The sequence below is a fragment of the Triticum urartu genome, chromosome 1A (assembly GCF_056163025.1).
Source record: "Triticum urartu cultivar PI428250 chromosome 1A, HENAU_Tu73, whole genome shotgun sequence".
NCBI lineage: Eukaryota > Viridiplantae > Streptophyta > Magnoliopsida > Poales > Poaceae > Triticum > Triticum urartu.
In genome coordinates this window covers 576,246,421-576,266,474 of record NC_141873.1, presented here as the reverse complement: position 1 = coordinate 576,266,474, position 20,054 = coordinate 576,246,421, and the positions used below count along the sequence as shown (strand labels likewise).

General features: G+C 42.4%; 1 protein-coding gene across 1 annotated transcript; it reads right to left on the bottom strand.

The window, feature by feature from the left end:
* Positions 1–11,804: 11,804 nt before the first annotated feature.
* LOC125531408 (uncharacterized) lies at positions 11,805–14,650 on the bottom strand. The gene is made up of 4 exons (XM_048695828.2): positions 14,197–14,650; positions 13,971–14,100; positions 13,731–13,836; positions 11,805–12,105 (listed from the first exon to the last, which is right to left on the bottom strand). Exons 1-4 carry the CDS (start codon positions 14,323–14,325, stop codon positions 12,048–12,050), a joined length of 423 nt encoding a protein of 140 aa, XP_048551785.2. The 5' UTR covers positions 14,326–14,650; the 3' UTR covers positions 11,805–12,047.
* Between the last annotated feature and the right edge of the window lie 5,404 nt (positions 14,651–20,054).

Below are 20,054 nucleotides of genomic sequence, written 5' to 3'. Positions count from 1 at the left end.
AACCTTGAAGATGAGAGCTATTATATGAGAGCTACCGCCAAGCGCGCAGGCCAGACGTGACCCATTAGGACTCGGCAGGCGACGGACCAACCAAGTGCGACTACGGATGAAATATCGACGTGAAAAATCTTGGCACAAACAGTTTTTCTATTGAAAAAAGATCAGACGAACAATCTATATGCAACTATCCTCGCTACTTTCCTACTTGTATGGGCCAGCTTCGTTTCACGTCAAGCAATTGTATGGTTTCCACGCATATTCAAAGAAAAAGGAAACTAAAAAAAGAGTCTGAACCTTTTCCCAATGAATTTGACGTTCAATAAAGGTAGTTTTTCTAGGATGTTTCTTTTGATATATCTTCTTAAATCTCAACCGTCAATCTTTGTGATTAACATAAAATTAATGGCACCCGCAAAAAAACAAACAAACATAAAATTAATGGATATAAAGGATGACGGAAGAAGAACTATGAAATCTTCAAACGTCCCGTGTGGACATGCCCTAAGGGAGTAAGGGTGATACTTGATCCATCAATCGCTTTAACCACCACTACAATGTGCTAGAATTTTTTTTCTTTTCTTTCAAGCCACTCATTCCATTGTTACCATAAACAAAGGAGTACCATCATCGAGCAAAAACCTACATTACATGTTCATAGGCGAAGCAAGAAAATAGGAAAGATCCAAAATTAACATTGCATACGTTGACAGGACATTCTAGTAGACTTCTAGTAGGAGTATTGTATACTGTAATAAAACGACTTCGTGCCATTCTTCGGTTCTTTAGTGCAAGGAGGCGATATTGCTTGTAGCGGCACCATCTTTATTCTGCACCTCAGACAAAGCCTCGAAAATTCTGGTCACTTCAGCAAGGGGTAAATCTTTATCACCCTCCGTTGGATTGTTCTGGAGATAGTTGAAGACCTTCAGAGCCACATCATCGACGTTCATCTCGGCCGCGGTTGGCTCGGAAAGACCCTGCAACACAAATCGAAGTAAGATTTGCAAGGAACAGAGAAGAAAGATTTGAAGAAAATTTTTTTCGGCCCAAGTTTGAAGATTTAATGAAGATTTTCGGCCCCAAATCGGAAATAGTAAGATTTGTAGCAGGAAGAGGGGTCGAAGGTAGGAGAGAAGAGGTACCGCCACGAGGTCGTAAAGCCTCATCGCCACGACATGGAGCAACGCCATTGATCTCGCCGACTCGATCCGCTGCTGCTTTTTCCTCCTGGGTGGTTGTTTGGGCTAGCTTTATCACGCGTGTGCGTCGACCGGGGGCCGGGGGCTCCAGTATATAAAAGCCCTGGCCGCCAGTCCGTCTCTGTTTTGTGATCGTCTGCTGCGGCCTTGCCGGTGAAGAAAGACAACTCCATAACCGGCCTGCTCTCGGTTTCTCCCTTGCTGCGTTTTCCGGATCGGAGACTTTACGAGGCTATTTTTTTTTGCGAGGATATTTTTTCTTTTTTCGAGAAAACCTACTCTCTACTCCCTCCGTTTCTAAATTCTAAATATAAGCCATTTTCGATATTTTAATACGGACTACGTATGAATGTATATAGACATATTTTAGAGCGTAGTTTCACACATTTTTCTATGTATGTAGTCCATATTATACAGAATCTCTAAAATGTGCTATATTTAGGAACGGAGGGAGTATTGATCAACCGTTGAAACAGTACAAAGAACATTCAAAATAAAATATACATCCAGATCCGTAGACCATGTAGCGACGACTACAAACACTTGAGCGAGCTGAAGGCTCGCGACCGTCGTCACCTCTCCCTCATCGGAGCCGGACAAAACTTGTTGTAGTAGACGGCCAGAAAGTCGTCGTGCTAAGACCCAATAAGACCAGCACGCCAAAACAACAATCACCACAGATTAAGAGAAGAGTAGTGTTAGAAGGGAGAGGGAGGATTGGTGGAACAGTTCATTGTATTGCTTGAGCCTCATGGGCATATATATAGGAGTACATGATCTATTTGGAGTACAAGACAAGCCAGAATAAATCCTAGTTTATCTCATCTTTCCTAATAATCAATATACTCAACATCCCCCCACACTCACAACGGTAGCGACACAGACGATGAGACGGGAGAAGAATCCGAAGGCAAGCCGACAGACACCCCCCACAGTCGTAACGGTCGACGCATCTCGGAAGTCGTGGCTGGAGTAAAAACCGACGAGGTTGCTCAAGCAAGGCGGTAGCCCTTTGTGCCGTTTGTTGATGTAGCCGAGAGCGTGGGTGGTGTAGCCGTGGTCGAGGTAGCCGTGCAAAGAATGGCGGGGTCGATGTCGATTCGGGGTGTCCGGTGTCGAGGAATTCGCCGGGGAGTCGCGGGCGCAAGGAGGCGCCGAGTTAGCATGGGCGCAGTGGTGTCGAAGTAGGGGTGCGCCGGAGAGAAGACGGTGTTGACGAGGCGTCGCGCCGAGTTTGCCAAGCCTGGGAACACGTCGTGGACGAAGGCACACATCGGTGTTGCCGCACCTGGCATGCGTAGACGGATGAAGACGAAGTTGACGAAGCGCCGCTCCGGGCTTGCCAGGCCCGGGGACACGTCGTGGACGAAGGCATGCACCGGTGTTGCCAGTACCGGCCATGCGTAAACAAGGGACCTACATGAGCTGTACGCCATATCGAAGAAGTCGGAGAGGCCAGCAGAGAAGGACTCTACGACGGTTGCGGCGCCAATCTGCGCGGGCCGATGTCGCCCGCGGTTGTCGGAGTAGACGAAGTGGTCGGGGTAGATGACGACAACGCTGGCGACTGGCTGGTGCTGGACAAAGACGAAGATCGACGGCGACTGCTACGGGGGCAACGGCGGTAACGGTCGAAGAAGAGCGGCGGGGACGATGCTTAGGTTAGGAGCGCGGCGGCGATACTCGAAGTAGGCAAGGAACCCGACAGCGTGACAAAGACCGACACGGTTGATGGTGCTCCGGCGCCAAGGGAGACGACGCGGCGCATACCACGGGAAGTCGACGCGCGGGAACAACGGAGTAGACCGGGGACAGCGGCGCTACGGCCGAAAGGGGCGACGCAGCGGCAGCAGAAGGGTCGGGCGACGGTGGGAAGACCTCGGGGCGGAGGCGGGGACCGCGGGCCACGGCGCTACGCCCCGAAGGGGCGGCGGAGCGCGGGTCGGTGCAACCGCGGTGACGGCCTTGGAACGGCGGCGGGGACCGCATATCGCGGCACTACGGCCTGAAGGAGCGACACAGCGGCGACACGCGAGTCGATGTAGCCGCTAGGAGAACCATGGGGCGGCGGCGCTACGGCCCGACGGGGCGACGTAGCGGCAGCCTGTTGCTCGATCGGTGGATAGGCGCGCTGAACTCGCGGATGATCTACACGGGACCTGTGGAGGCGCGCACAACCAACGTGCCAGATCAATCGCACGGTGCGGATGGAGCGGAGTGGCGACCAGGTGATCAATCTGATTGCTCACCACGTCGAGGGGGTGCAGACGGGGAGAGTATCTGCTGCTACCAAGGCTTAAATGCTACCGTGATACGGGCATCTGGGTCGTCGGATTTTTAGATCGGACGGCATTCGGAAGTTGTTGGATCTGCTGGACCTATGCGCAATTTTTGAACTCATCATAGCCTTTTTTGCAGATATTGCAAAGTTGTTAAGAGCCGTCTGATCTAAAAATCCGACGGCCGAAGCTTGTATCAGGGTAGCACATAGGGCTTGGTAGCACTGGATATTTTCCCGGTGCATACGTTAATAGATGGCCGCAGACCAGTCTTGGAACACGAGCAGCCAGCGTCCGCGCACGAACACGCGTGAGATCCAGGGCTACGCAGCATCGGTGCATGAGGCTGATGGTCACGTGGCTGTAGCGGATGGCCGCAACAACCAGCAAATCAGCATAGCAACTAGCGCGTACGCAGATGTGTTGGCTCGTACATGCCTCGTACGAAGATGCTTGGTTTGACCTGCATCGTGAAATCTTGTGTCATGATGGCTGCTCGGTGATGAAATCTGCATGGACCGGATGTAGCAGATCCAGATGAAGCGGGCGTTGATGGAGGCCACGATGTGATCAAAGCGACGACCGGAGGCGTAGAACGACGGGCAGACGGATGCGCGGACGACAGTCGTACAGACTGTCGCGTGTCGCGCGAGGCCACCGTGTCGAAGAAGAGGCCGGTGTAGTCGATGTCAAAGTTGGAGTAAAGGCGCACGAAGTTCGACGGCGGCGGCGGTCGACGCAACCGGATCAAGTATAGATCGGAAAATTAAAAAGAAGCTGCCGATCAAGATAACTGGCGGGAGAGAGAAAACCCGGAGCAAGGGTTCGGGAAAAAGACTCTTTAAGACAGCCAGTCAACACGACCGGCGGATGAACCCTAGGTACGGACGGCGTGGCCCCCGCAGCGGTCATGGAGGCCGACCGCACCGGGAGCGGCGTGTGGGTGCAGAAGCGGCGGCTGCTAGGGTTTAGGATCGATTAGGCTGATACCATGTTAGAAGGGAGAGAGATGATTGATGAAACTATTGTATCGCTTGAACCTCATGAGCATATATATAGAAGTACATGATCTACTTGAAGTACAAGACAAGCCAGAACAAATCCTACTTTATCTCATCTTTCCTTATAATCAATATACTCAACAAGTAGATCGGAACACAGACTAACACACACTTACGAAGACCAGATCCACGAGCGTATATTTATGTCGGATATAGGACAATAGGATTGCAGTAGAAGAATTTTTGTGTTGGCCAGCTCGATAGTTCTACAATCATGTCATATCAAATGCAATTTTTTGTACTAAGAAAATGCAATTCATCGCCTGGCTTTATTCCTCTTTTACTTATTTTTTTCAGGGTACCTAGTTCCGTTCCTGCTTTCCACAGTTAGAACTTTATATTCACTAGTTAGCGTGCATATGCAATGCATGTATTCGTGATGAAGAAAAAACATGCTCATCCTAGTTACTAGGCAAACATTGAACAAAAATAAATAATAAAAGTCTAGTGAAGTACTACTAAATATTAAAAATCAATAGATCATAATGATGCACTAATAATGAACTAATAATTTTCTTTTGGCACATGAATAATGATTTAATTTGTTGTATTCAATGGAGGAGATTTCCTATATGGAGAAGTGTCAATAACATATGCAAACTTCTCATGCAAAAGGTATATAGTGAATCTTTTGGGTGACGTTGTATTTTATAGGTATAGTATTCTTCCACAGACAAGGATGCACGCTCTAGGTAAAAGCATCTACAGTCAAACCTAGCTAATCGGACAGTGATCATTCATCCCTCAAATAATTGCGTCCACTACCGGGTACCTTATTAGCAAATCCTCAAATCCATCACATGCAACGTAAACGTAACTCTACGTAAATACATCTTGATCCCACACATATCGTCCGGCTACTTAGTCATGCATGCCATCGGACCACCAAAAGTTGACATATGCTCTACTACATCATACATGCCATATCACTACCAAAAATTGGCATGTTCTACATACTAAAGCTATGGAGAAATATCATCCACGGCTGCCTTTGCCCTTGTCGTTTCCCTTGGCATCTTTGTCGCGGAAGTAGCGCTAGATGATGCAAAACGGATCGAGTCAAGTTTGCTCACTGCCGAAGCTGCCCGACCCATCATTGGCCTCCTCCTCCTCTTCTTTGAGGGGGAGGGCGGGCAGTTCGGCCATGGCACGAACCACCTGGTTTTGCCCCCAGGCGAGGGCACACATCGTTCTCCTTTTTCACTTCTCGAGGATGCTGTCACGGATGGCCTCCTCGTCCAAGGTGATGTGCGACTCCGCTTCCTTCCCCTCGGCCTCGAGTGTTACCGTAGCCTCCCGCGCCCTCTGCCTTGCACAGTGGGCACGCTGCACCATAGCACCAGACGGCCCATGGCGCATGTCGATGTTGACCTTCGACCTGCAGCCTGACGCCACGGGGACGAGGCACCATCGAAGGGGTTGCGCCGCCACCCCATGGTTGGGGCATCGTACAGTGGTCACCACGTACGGCGAGGCCGCGGTCACGTGCCTCGAGTCACCTTCCCCGGCGGATCCGAGCGTCATTTGTGCTAACACAATGGATTCCTGTTGGATCAAGTAGGACCGTGGGCGGTAGCACTCCTCCCGGGAGTGGGAGAGATCCATGTGGACGACCATCTCCTACTCGTCTCCATATGGGACGAGGTCCCAGTCGACGGATCGGGAGATCCCAGAGTCAGATCCGCTACCGTCGTGTCAGAGAAGGCCAGAACGAAGATTGGGGCGAAGTATAGTGGAGTGGAGTGGTTAGAGTTTCATTCATGATGCAGATAGGGTGGACCTGCATGGGGCGGATCTGATGTTGAAGACACGCCTAGAAGCGTCTGGGCCTCCCCATTTTTGCCCCAGGTATGGGTTGGATTTGAGAGGTGCTGGTCGGCCCTGACGTGTAAGGCCAGTATGTGGGGTGCGGCTGGGTCAAGATTTTGTGATCGATCATTGGGCGCGACTATGTTTCGCTGCAGGTGAGACAGAGCCAACTCTCATTGAAGGCGCCAGCCTAAATGGGTCGGCCCAGCCCGCGCGAGGCCACTGCCTCTTTTTTTGACCTTTTGTTTTCCTTTTTTACTTTTTTTTACACTTCCAGAAAATTCAAAACATATCTATTCAAAATATATCTTTTTATTTTTTGAAAAATATTAATCATGCATTTGAAAAATGTTAAATGTGTATAGAAAAAAATGTTGACCATGTATACGAAAAAAATGGATACAAAAAACATACAATGTGTGTGAAAAAGTTGATATGTATTTAAAATAAGTTAATCAAGCATTTGAAAAAAATGTTAAATAAGTGTTTGAAACATGTTAATAAAGAGTTTGAAAAATGTTAAATGTGTACAGAAAAAATGTTGACCATGTATTAAGAAATGATGAAATCTTTTGATCATGTCTGTGAAATTGTTAATCAAGCATTTTAAAAATATTGAAAAGTATTTCAAAAATGTTAATCAAGCACTTGGAAAATGTAGAATGTGTATAGAAAAATGTTGATCATCCATTCAATAAAATGTTAATCTTGCAGTTAAAAAATGTTGATAAAGAATTTGGAAAATGTTAAAATATGCATAAGAAAAAATGTTGACCATGTATTAGAAAAATGTTAATCTTGTAGTAGAAAAATGTAATCAAGTATTTAAAAACCTTTAAAGTATGTATAGGAAAAATATTGACCAAGTCTTCAAAAATTGTTAATTAAGCATTCGAAAAATGTATAACGTGTATAGGAAAAATGCTGACCATTTATTAAAACATTTATTCCAAAAAGTGTTGACACATATATTTAATAAAAATGTAAATCATGTACTTGAAAAATGTTCAATGTGTATCAAAACAAAGTTTCATGTGTACACTAAAAATGTATATTGTTTACTGAGAAAACCTACGCAAAAAAAAGAAAAATGAAGAAAACCAAACTATAATGAAAAACCGATGAAAAAAACAAAGAAAATCGTAGTATATGAAAGAAAAAAATGAAAAAAGAGAAGAAAACAGATGGAGAAATAAAGAAAATCAAAGAAAAAAATAAGAGAATAGGAAAAAAGTAAAAAAAACAAAGCGAAGAACAACCGAAGAAAACCAACAGAAAAAAAAGAAGAAACAAATAAAAAAATAAAAAAACCAGTGCGAGGAGAGCAAACCAGCAAACTCACTCAATCGAACGATCTTAGTGAAGAAAAAAAAAAGACAAAACAGGCTGGCCCACCAGCTACAGTACAGGGTAAAAAGCTTCAGCGAGAGTTTCTTCCATCTTGCATAACACAGAGTTATAGTTCTCGCGTCGGCCACTAACCAGGCCGTCCGCCCGGACGTATAGGCAACGTTTGAGGAGTCTGGATGTTGATACTCTAAGGTAGTTTGGTTTGCACACATAGAACATATAGTAGTATTCCATTTTCTAACAACTAAAGATGATATTTAAATGTTTTAGTAAAACCAAGTTATTCTATAATAAAAAGATTTGTAGGCTAAGCAAAGGAAACAGGAATTTGTCGTTCATATAAACAAAAAATAACTCATTTTTGTCCACACATTTTCTTTTTTACACGCACCACATACACTGGCGGAGGCAGGGGCCAGCAAGGGCCCTAGCCCCACCTAACACCACTGATTTGTTCCTACTTTGAAGATGAACAATGCATGATTTGTTTAAAAGAAAATCCATTAACCACTATCCTCAACATGCTAATTTGGCAATTCCTGCCTCTGACCACATACATACTACATATTTATCGAGCGGTTGGGTCGGGAGCCGCATGTAATGGGAGAGAGATGGGCCGGCGCGGAGAAGCGCATGCGTAGTTTCGGCAGCGGCGACGTGGGCGATACAGTGCCATTTTTTCTAGAGTGGAAGCACTTTTGGAGGAGGAGGTTCGATGGTGGGAGGTGTGTGGCGTGTGATGTTTGACTAATGTGTTTTTTCAATTACGTGATATATGGTATGATAGTTGTTTCGTAATGTAGGTGTAATTAAGGTGCAATCTATATCTATATCTATACTCTATACCTACTAATAAAGTACGGTGCGTTTCTCCAATTTTTCATCCGTTCATCATCAAAACGATTTTTTTCTATCCAAGATGGTACTAAATTTGTATGCGTCCATTTGCTAAAAAAAAGAATGTTGTCCAGAATTTCGTACATGGGCCGTGCGTGCTACGGCCCAGCGATGCCAGCCCATTTAGTTCCTGCCCATGCAGCTGCAAAGCCTTATTTCCCACACGGTGCGCCAAATAGTCAGAGTTTCCCATAAGGCGTCCAAGATTGGGCCGGCCCGTTCTCGTTCTTTTTTGTGTTCTATTTCCTTTTCCTCTTTATTTTTATTTCTATTGCTTTATCTTTTTTCCCTTCCAAGTTTATTTTTATTTTTTCAAAATTTCAACTTTTTTTTCATAATTTCCATTTTTCTTCAAATTTTCATAAATCTTCAGAATTTCAAAATTTTGGTCCCATGTTGAAAAATGTGGGGAAGGTTTAATATTTCTTCTCGTTCCAAAATTTGGCCAAAATTCAAAAAATGTTCACATTTGTCAAAAAATGTTTTAGTTTTCCAAAATTATTCAAGACTTGAAAAAATCATTTTATAAAATGATACAAATTATAAAAATATTCCTGTTTTATAAAAATATTATAAAATTCAAAATAATTTTCGTGTTAAAAAAGCGACATATTTTCAAACAAATTGAATGTTCAAAACATGTTTCTGTTCTAAAAAATTGTTCAGAAATTCAAAAAATGTTCCTTTTTTTAGAAAATGTGCATGCTTTCAAAAGAAATTCTGAATTTCAGAAAATCTTTCCATTTCAAATTTTGTGTGTCTTTTTAAAAAATTAATGAAATTATAAAAAAATGTTGTTGTTTTTTGGAAAAAAATGGGATTTAAAAAATTGATCATGTTTCAAAGAATATTCAGCAATTCATAATTATTACTTTATTTTTGCAAGTTCAAAAAAGATCAAAAAATCAAAAAATGTTTTGAATGTGATGTTGTAGTATGTTCTTAAACATTCGCGCTGGCCATTGGTTAGCAGGAGATGTTTGTTCGAGTGGCTAGCAACACGTGGTCGAGTTTTTAAGGTCATGAGTTTGATCCTCAACTCATTCTTTTTTTATCCGCGCCTTACAAACACAGGTTGTTTTAGTGCCTGCCAGTGGCCTAGCCCAGACGTCAACTGTTGTGCGTTCCATGTGCTATTTGACGATAGAAAAAAAATATGTTAGTTGGCTATAATAAAAAGTAATTATGGGCATATGCCAGTAAAAGTGAATATGCTGGTTTGGCTCATATAAAAAATGTGGGCAAATGTTCGCTAAAATAATTAAAGAGAATACACCATGGTAAAGCAAGGACTACCTGGTTATGCGATGATTATGTCAATGAAATGGGATTCACTGCAATTAGTAATCCATCCGGTTATGCCATCGTAGGAGAGAGTGGTCGAAGCAACTATGGCCTGAAGGTCGTCGTGCTGCCACAAAGTGAGGAGGCAACCAGAACCTCGACATGGAGGCGGACCTGGAGAAAAAAAAGGTACGAGTTGGGTGGTGGCCGCCAGTCCGACCAACCCCACCACTATCCAGATCTCGCGGGCTAAACATGACCTGCGAGAACACCATAGCTCCCCGCTCTATCGCCCCACCGCTGTGGTGACCGTTTTGATGGACACATCAATTATCTTTCTCGATGCTTCCGCAAAAAATGTCTCTCCCGTTGCAACGCACGGACATATATGTTTTGTAATGTAGGTGTAGTTAAGGTGCAATGCTTCCTAATTAAGGTATTCTGAAGATGATATGCGATATATGGTGTTATGATTTGTTCTAATGAAGTTGTAATTAAGTTTCAATGATCCCAAATTAAGGTGTTATAGAGATGATTAAAAATATTTACTCCCTCTCTCTCAGTTTACAGGGCGTGCGCGTACCCCTAGGTCGTAAATTTGACCAACCTAATACAAGTCATATGTTACAAAAAATATACCAATATAAACTTCAGATGTTCTATTTTCAAACAGTATAATTTTTGTATTAGATAGTTTATATTAGGGTGATAAAATTGGCAACCTAGGTATATGCGCAGGACTTGTAAACTAAGACGGAGGGAGTAGTAAACATGTGCATTATATGAGATACAACATTGGGACAATCTGGTCCGTTGATGAAAGGTGGATATGTGGTTGAGATCAAATGTTTCTAACTCAACTCGCATGTTTAATAGTAATGGACATCATGAGCCGAGACATCAAATTCCACAGTTTTGTTTTCTAACTCACCTCTCGCATGTTTAATAATAATGGAGATCATGAGCCGAGACATCAAGTTTATGTATATAGACATGACACGTTTACCTGAACGGCCAATTACCTAGACAACTACTACATCCTCCGTTCCGAATTATAAGATGTTTTAAGTTTTTTCTGAATCGAATATATATAGACGCGTTTTAATGTGTTTCTTCACTCATTCCAGTTTGTATGTAGTACATTTTGAAATATCCAAAACATCTTCTAATTCAAAACAAGGGTGATAGATTTTATGTTCTCTCTCAGTTAGCTCCATGTAAACGACTATTCAGATTTCCACTAACTTGCACCGCCACTTAAATCTGATATGGTCATTGTTGTAGTTTGTCAATCATTGTTTTGATCACTTGCTTTTTTTCCTTTTCCTCACAAGGCACAGTTTTGGTCTCTTAAGACTTTGCTATTTGCCGTCGTATTTAGTTGTGTGTGTCATGTGTGTTCGTGTTGGTTGTGTGCATCTTAGGCTCTTATCTATGTAAAGGCCAGGCGTGTTGTCACTACAAGAAATATGTCAACTTGTGACCTTGACTATTGGTCACTGAAAGGTCATTGTTTTTCATTTGCGACCTTTTTTTGACCAAAAATAGAAGGTCAAAAGCTGGCAGTCGTAAACTGAAATTAACGACCTTCTATGTGAGAAGGTCGTGGACGTTTACGATCAAAATATGCCTACTGTTTTGTTTTGGTCACTAGCCGCCTCCCCAGGCCACGTAGGCATCCGACGTGGAAATCTGATGTGGCAGAAGAATCAGCCCGGTCTGATTCGGTTTTCTACATGGGCCTAGCCCAACAATTCAAGCTTTTTTCCAAGTTAATTCTTGTGGGCTACATGGGCCAAGCCCAATATTTTGGCTTCTTCATTTTTTGGCCTTGGCCTTCTTACAATCATTTATTTTCTATTTCAATAATTATATTTTGGCACTGGTCCCACTAGTCATAATGCCATACATCAGTCACACATGTCAAAAATTTCAAAATTGCTCAGATTATATTCATAACTGGGTCCCACTGGTCAAGTTTCCATTTCACATCTTTTCAACATACATAATCATTATTTCAAATAGGACAGAACAGATATAATTCATTAACACTACATTAGACTTTTACAATATTACAATTTACACTTGGCTTCACACTTCAGAACCAAAAACTCTTTGCTAAGTACAGAACCAAAAACTCTTTGCTAAGTACTGCTTCACACTTGGCTTCACAGCTTCACACTTGGCTTCAAGGCTTCACACTCCAAAAAAATAGGCCTGGAGCTCCTGTAAAAGAATGAACATAAAGGCCACCAAAATTAGAGTGTACTGCTGCTGAGGCCAGAACCAAACAACTTCAATATTACAATAAAAAGAAGTCTCAGGTTTATCAATCACAGCAAAACAGCACTGTGGCCATCAGTCAGATCTGAATATAGAACAAAAGAGGTCTCAGGTTTAGACTGAAAAGGAAGAGCTAGTTATGCATGATGTCTCAGGTTTAAACAAAAGATCAAGACCATAATTTTAACAAGAGATATGTAGTCAGTCCAATTGAACAAAACCTAGACAGTAGCATTATGAGTATTTAAGTGGAGATGTAGCAGGCAATCAAATGAATTTATTCTGGAGACGATGAATAAAATTAGGCAATCAACAACTTAAGCATCACAAGAATGAGCAGTACAAGAATGTGTTAGCAGCACAAGAATTAGCAGCACATACATGTCTGCACGATCCAACAAGAATGATTATATTCAATTTTGTTAGCAGCACAAGAATGAGCAGTAGCAGCACCACCACCAGCACAAGTGCACACCTATTCAAGCAAGCAGCTAGCAGTAGAAGCATTCAAACAGCAGCAACACTGTCACATGTCATATCTTATAAACTTAGGCATGTGTTCTCAGGTTATCCTTAACATCACGCACTATCTTGGGTAATTAGCAGCAAACAATACATATTAGTACAAGGCTAGGAAAGATAATAAAGACTTGGGAAAAGATAGCAGAGTTTAAGAAATGATACATGCCCTTGAGGAGAGGGCAGTGGCAAGCGCGACCACGAACATATGCATTCATGTAACGAATATAGCAATTATTTTTAAAAAGTGTTCATGTAAACAGGTGAACACTACAGTAATCTTATGAATGCAACGAATATAGCAATGCCATCCTGGGGCATAGGTGATTCCATGCAACTAGTTTCATAGAACAATAGAGAATATTTTCATCATATAACAAAAAATATTTCATCCTCCAATTGTTCCCCAGATAATGAAACATGGAGAAGTGTTAAAAGGTAGGCTGAAATGATTCTAGGGCACTGCATTCATCATGGCGGCAAAAGATGTCAAGGAGCCAAATTTCAGTCCCGTTCTATAGTCAAATATTCTAACACAACAAAAAGTAAATATCATTACAAAAGCACAAACCACTGGAATAAATTTGTAGAAATGAAAATTAGAGACAAACTATCTATAAATGCCCTAAATGGCAAGCAAAATCCATCTTGCTATACCAGTTTTAAACTCCAGACTACCCAACAAAGATGCAATTGCCTCAGACAATGCATTCGCCTCTAAGGCACGACAAAAGCAAGTCAATCAGGTAAACTTCAATCCCAATTCTACGAACTAAAAGTTTCAGTGCTACAAACTTCAGTGGGTATCACTACACACGTGAAGCAAATATGTACACAGTTCAGCTTATCTCACAAATAAGTACAGCAAGCAATTAACAGCCACAAAACAGATATTAACCACCTCATTCTACAAAAGCTAATCACGAATCTCAGGAATTAACACGGTCCCGAGCGTATGTTATAGTACTACCCTTCGGATCCAGCAGACAAAGGAACTAGCAGATCAGGCACAACGATAAATCAATCAACAGTGACAAAAAGATCCATACCCTTGGAGCTGTGCAGCGTCTTGAGGACGGTCTTGTAGCCGAGCGTGTACTTGCCGCTCTTCATCACCAGCTGCATCTTGTTGTTGATGTTCTCCCCGCTCTTCTTCTGAAGAGTGCATCCATCAATTGAAAAACAGTGAGAAGATCTCTCAGAAAGAAAGACACGGCGAGATAACCACCAGGGAACGAATCAGGCCGAAATGGGAGGAGCGGCGGGTGGGGATCGATTAGGGTTCGTACCGCCTTCTTGATGGGAGCCATCGCGTCGGACGGCGTCAGAGGGCACCGACCGCACGGCCGCGTCATCGTCGTTGACCACACAACAACAGAAGAAGCAGACGGAGCCGTGGTCTCCTACTAGGCGGTGCACCTACGCGCATGCATTAGGGAGGGGAGGAAGTAAACCGCATCAGCAAAATCAAACCAAGCAACAGAGAGAGACCAGGAGGAGGAGAGAGAGGCGGACCTTGCATGGCGTCGAGCACGGCGAGGGAGGTGGCGAGCAGAGCGAGGAGGCGTCGCTTTGCTCCCCGTCCTCGGCCTGGTAGAACACGCCCAATATCTTCCCCAGATCCGTCCCAGCGGCGGATTCCATGGCGGTGGCGCACGCTGGGCCTGGGCGTCGGGCCCAGGTGATGGAGGGAGGAGGATTCGTCAGGGGACCGGGCCCTTCCTCGCCATCGTCTCTGGCCGCCGTGGGGTGCGGGGTCAGGGACCGCACGGTGGTGGTATCCTGATTGGCGCGGCGGCAGACTGGTGGAGGTCGGATCCAGCGACGCAGGAAGCCATGGCGCGGCTGGATGCGGGCGATGCAGAGGGACAAAGCAGCAGCGATAGCCGCGGCTCGACGCACTCAGGAGAGCGGCTTGGGGTTGTGGGTCTCGGGGAGGCGACGGAGGCGACGGAGGGAGTCGATCTGGATCGGGGAGAGGGGAGAGACAGGCGGCGGCAGGGGGAGAGGGGGATTGGGTTGCTGCTAGGGTTTGGGTTGGGTTGGGAGAGGTGATCCGTGATGCGGACGGTTGGATCCCTCGGATGCGGACGGTTCAGATCGGCCAGTGGAGTGATCCGTGAGAAGAGCCATGATTGGTTCAGAAATTTTGTGATTTAAAATAGTTTCTAAGTACTAAAACAAGGGGAATTTTGTGAAGCAACTTTCAAAATATTTTGCAAAATGGCACAACTAAATTTTTCACTCAAGTTAGACCAGATTTTATGGGTGATCACCAATTTGTATGCATTTCTGATCTTTCTAGCTATTTTTAATTATTTTTCGAGTGCCCGAAATGAGGTTTTTTGTGAAGAACCTACGAAATAATTGTTGCAAAATTGGACCAAATCATTTTTCTAAGATACTAGGCCATATTTAATGCACAATTGACCAAATGGTTGAGTGTGAAATTTTTTGATCCACCTCTCATGAAAAAGACAAATTTCCACCGATTCAGTTGGAAGCGGGTTAAATTTGAACTGCAGCTACCTCATAGTTTGCTCTTTATTTTTTCCAAAAATCATTTATAGGTAAAAAGGTATCTATTTAATCAGAGAAACACCAAAAAAACTCCAATATTCAACCACTAGCTAGGAACGGTCATGCCCGCCGTTTTGACCACATTTTGAAACGGGCATAAAAAATTCAAAAAAATCAAAAAATTGGGAAACCTTCGCATTGTGTCACTATATATGACCAAGATTCCAGGAAAAATAATAAACTTGTAATACGACAATTGTTTTAAAAAAGTGTTCTCAAAAATGAGCTATCACACGTGAAGATTCAGGGCTTTCAAGCCAAATGATCAATCCTATGGCCAAATTCATGGCATAGTTTGTTCAAATGATCTCATATTATGCACAAGGGTGCATATTGGAATGGCAAACAATGTTGCCTAAGGAAGTTTTCATTTTCTTTGGACGAAAAAACCATTTTCCATTTTTCGAGTGCCCAACAGGAGGTTTTTTTGTGAAGGACCTCCCAAATAATTGTTGCAAAATTGGACCAAATCATTTTTATAAAATACTAGGCCATATTTAATGCACAATTGACCAAATGGTTGGGTGTAAAATGTTTTGATCCACCTCTCGTGAAAAAGACAAATTCCCGCCGATTCAGCAGGAAGCGGGTCAAATTTGAACTGTAGCTACCTCGTAGTTTGCTCTTTATTTTTTCCAAAAATCATTTCTAGGTACATAAGTATCTATTAGAGAAACACCAAAAAAATTCCAAGATTCAACCACTAGCTAGGAACGGTTATTCCCGCCATTTTGACCGCATTTTGAAACGGGCATAAAAAATTCAAAAATAATTGAAAAATTGGGAAACCATCGCATTGTGTCATTATATGTGGTCAAGTTCACAGGAAAAATAACAAACTTGTAATACGGCAATTATTTTAAAAAAGTGTTCTCAGAAACGAGCTATCACGTATGAAGATCAATGGCTTTCAAGCCAAATGATCAATCTTATGGCCACATTCATGGCATAGTTTGTTCAAATGATCTCATATTGTGCACAAGGGTGCATATTGGAATGGCAAACAATGTTGCCTAAGGAAGTTTTCATTTTCTTTGGACAAAAAAACCATTTTCCATTTTTCGAGTGCCCAAAAGGAGGTTTTTTTATGAAGGACCTCCCAAATAATTGTTGCAAAATTGGACCAAATCAATTTTCTAAAATACTAGGACATATTAATGCACAATTGACAAAATGGTTGGGTGTAAAAAGTTTTGATCCACCTCTCGTGAAAAAGACAAATTTCCGCCGATTCAGCTGGAAGCGGGTCAAATTTGAAATGCAGCTGCCTCATAGTTTGCTATTTATTTTTTCCAAAAATCATTTCTAGTTACATAAGTACCTATTTAATCATAAATACATGGTTTGGTGGCGATATGTCAAGGTTTGGGTGGTGGCCGAGGCCCCCAACTCTAGAGCGCGTAAACTCACATGCCCGCCGCGTGGTCACCACGTGACCGTGGCGTTGCCATGTGTTCTGGGTAGCCTAGGCATGTCTAGTGGGTTGGGCACTCCCCAGGTAGGTGCTAGAAAGAAAATTACAACATAAGATTCTCACGAGGAGACCGGTCGATACTCAAACATGAATTAGCAGCCAAGTGTTTGATTAGCGGTACGGGAAATATACATGGCCAATGGGCGTGAGTTTTGACTGAGGATGATCAGTTACTAAGAAGACCGTCTTCACAAATTTTCAGCTCAAAAGGAGAGCCTAGGTGGTACTTGCTTTGCAAATTACCACACTGGACATAACTACGAATGTTGAAGCTCGGCTCAAAATAATGAATGGATTGAGCTGGCATTTGGTGGAGGATGGTTATTTGGGCATAGGAAAGCATAGTAGAAAATGGATACTATTTGGACATGCCAAAGTGGTACTTCCTTCACAAACTGTTGTTCTGAACAAAATAGGAAAATGAATATTTTTGAATTATTTTTTAACTAGGCAAGGAAGGTTTTTACATATTTGATGAAGATATGACCCAAAGAATTTATGAGATTTTTTTGGGAATTTTGGGAATGACAGAAATATAGGTTGCTTCACAACCTAGGGCAAAAACTGCCACATGGACATGACACATAGGCAAAACTGATGAGGTGGTGCCTAGTCATAGCAACCCACCACAATTTACAAGGCTATGACCATCTATATTGGTCCTTAACAACTAGAAATAAGGCAGCGGACTAGCGTTGTTTGCTTTATGACCATTTCATGTAAGGAAATTACGACCTTTCTGACCAAAATGGTCGCAATGGTTTAGGGTTTGGAGCCCCCCGAACAGCTTTTGACCAATTGGTCTGAAGTGGTCATAGATCTATGACCATTTCTTCCAGGGTCACTGACAGAAGGTCACTAGTTGACATATTTCTTGTAGTGTGTTTGGATCTATTTGATGCTTTATTTTGAGTCAATGAAATCTACTTTGTTGAAAAAAATAAAGATCTGAATATCATCACAGTAATTAGGCAAAATTTGGTCTGTGCCACTATGCACTTGGGATATCGGAAATCTGCCACTAAATTTTCATGAATTATTGTTGTGCCACTAATGAATGCAGCGAAATTAGTCACGTGAGTTGTCGGTGCACATTGGCTCAAATCGACATCATTTTGTTCATCTATTAGCACAAAAGATGACAGGTGCTGATTATGCAAAGTGGAATCATCTTAAGCATGAGTATACACTGATTGAGGTGATTATAGTGAAGGCATAGAGTGAAACTGAGAAATATCAGGGGAAAGTGGAATATCGGACAAAACATCAAGTGAATGAAATGAGAAGTTGGTAGAATTAAGAATTTTATGCCATCTAAAATAATGTTAACAGAGGTTGCAAATAACAGAAAGAACCTTCATAGAAATAGAGTATGAAAGAATGATACATATCACACAAATCACACGGAAGTATGTACTCTTTGAATGTTGTGACAATATGTTGTAGTTAGCAGTATCACTAGGGCCAGGTTCCTCGTCATGGTGATTATCTATCGGTTGTGAGCAGATATCAGTACAATTTACACTCCTTTCCATCTAAAAAAGTAAGGAAAAATAAGTGAGAAAGAAAGCTAAAATTTTAGAACAATTCAATTGGGTGATCAACATCTCTAGATATGACTGGAATAGAAGTGTGTACGGAGAAAAATATTGAGACAATCTATTATATTCATTCCTGACTGGCATAGGTATATCAAACGAACTTGGATTGGAAGGAATACTCATATTAGAGAGCGAAGACATTTGGTCAAACCCAGAATCGATATCACAATCAACATTCAGTTTAGAATGCATAAGATTATGAAAGGTGTAGTACGTGAAGACATTAAGGACTGGTTAAGAAGCACGAATGGAACTTAAATGCAACAAGTTTCAGATAACGTAACTTGAGGATGAAGAAATAAACAATTAATATGGAAGGAAGAGATTTTAGAATCATATAGTATGTTGATGGATGTATTCCGAAGAAACTGACATATCCATGGGCGCTAAATCGAGAGAAGGAACAGATTTAGAAATCTGAATCTGTGGATCTGTAAAAGAAGTTCATCGCAAAAGAAAATCATGTTCCCCAGTTGCCGATACATAATCGTGTGATGACCGAATGTTAGTAACATCCAAATCGTCCGCACATACATGAGATGGTAAAGAAGACATTACATCAGATGATCTGAGGTTCACAAATCTGCATCGATGCATTGGCAGATAGAAAGATATGAGAGGCCTAGGTGAGTAAGCAAGAATACTCGCAGAATGGAAGGAGTAACAGAAGAAATTACCTGTCGAATTGCAACTTTAATCCATCAAACTCCCCTCAGAAAGATCCCATATTGATAGTGCACAGAATACCCACAGTAGGTGAAGTGGCAAAGGAAAGAAAGAACATGAATGTGAAGGGAATATAATGCATCGGATGAGAGAAGATGGAACAACAATGGTGATGTACAGAAGGAAGAAGAGTTTGCCCCGATTAAGAATGCAGAGACAGGAGGAAGGAGATGAACAAGAAGCAAATAAGTAAACATATAAGGTCCACCCGTGGTCATAGAGGGGATAATACAACAGTATGTACGACGTATCTGTAGAAGGCCGACATGTATACTCGATGTATTTCAACATATTAATAGCGTAGATTAATTACAGTGGTTTTTAACAATTTTCAAGTACACACAAGTGCACGAACCACATATTTATGGAGCATGACTTTATGGAGCATGACTTGGCAAAAGCGAGAAACATGAAGTGGGTAGTTTGGTACCTCATCTAGTTGATGGAGGTGTATCTGTCCTACAGTATGCCGATAATACAATCATCTTTATGGAGCATGACTTGGCAAAAGCGAGAAACATGAATCTGGTGTTATGCTTATTTGAACAATTGACCGGACTAAAGATCAATTTCCACAAGAGCGAATTGTTCTGTTTTGGAAGAGCCAATGAGGAACAAGAGGCATATAAGCAATTGTTCGGATGTGAATTGGGGGCTTTACCTTTCACTTATTTAGGTATACCAATTCATCATCATAAGATAACAAACAGAGAAAGGAAATGCATTGAGGATCGATTTGAAAAGAAATTGGGCTGCTGGAAGGGCAAATTGATGCCATATGGAGGCCGTTTAATTCTCATTAATTCGGTTCTCACAAGCATGCCCATGTTTCTTTTGTCTTTTTTCGAGGTACCAGTGGAGTTCGGAAAAGACTTGATTTCTATCGGTCCCGTTTTTTCTGGCAAAGTGATGAGCTTAAGAGGAAGTATAGACTAGCTAAATTGGACATTATCTATCGACCGAAGGACCAAGGGGGTCTAGGAATTGAAAAT

What these genes read in the sequence shown, in the direction of transcription:
- LOC125531408 (XM_048695828.2), bottom strand. Translation starts at nt 14,325, where the DNA reads ATGGAATCCGCCGCTGGGACGGATCTGGGGAAGATATTGGGCGTGTTC. An exon ending in CGTGCTCGACGCCATGCAAG is followed by an intron (nt 14,101 to 14,196) that starts GTCCGCCTCTCT and finishes GCATGCGCGTAG; the next exon opens with GTGCACCGCCTAGTAGGAGA. An exon ending in GACGCTGCACAGCTCCAAGG is followed by an intron (nt 12,106 to 13,730) that starts GTATGGATCTTT and finishes ATTCTTTTACAG; the next exon opens with GAGCTCCAGGCCTATTTTTT.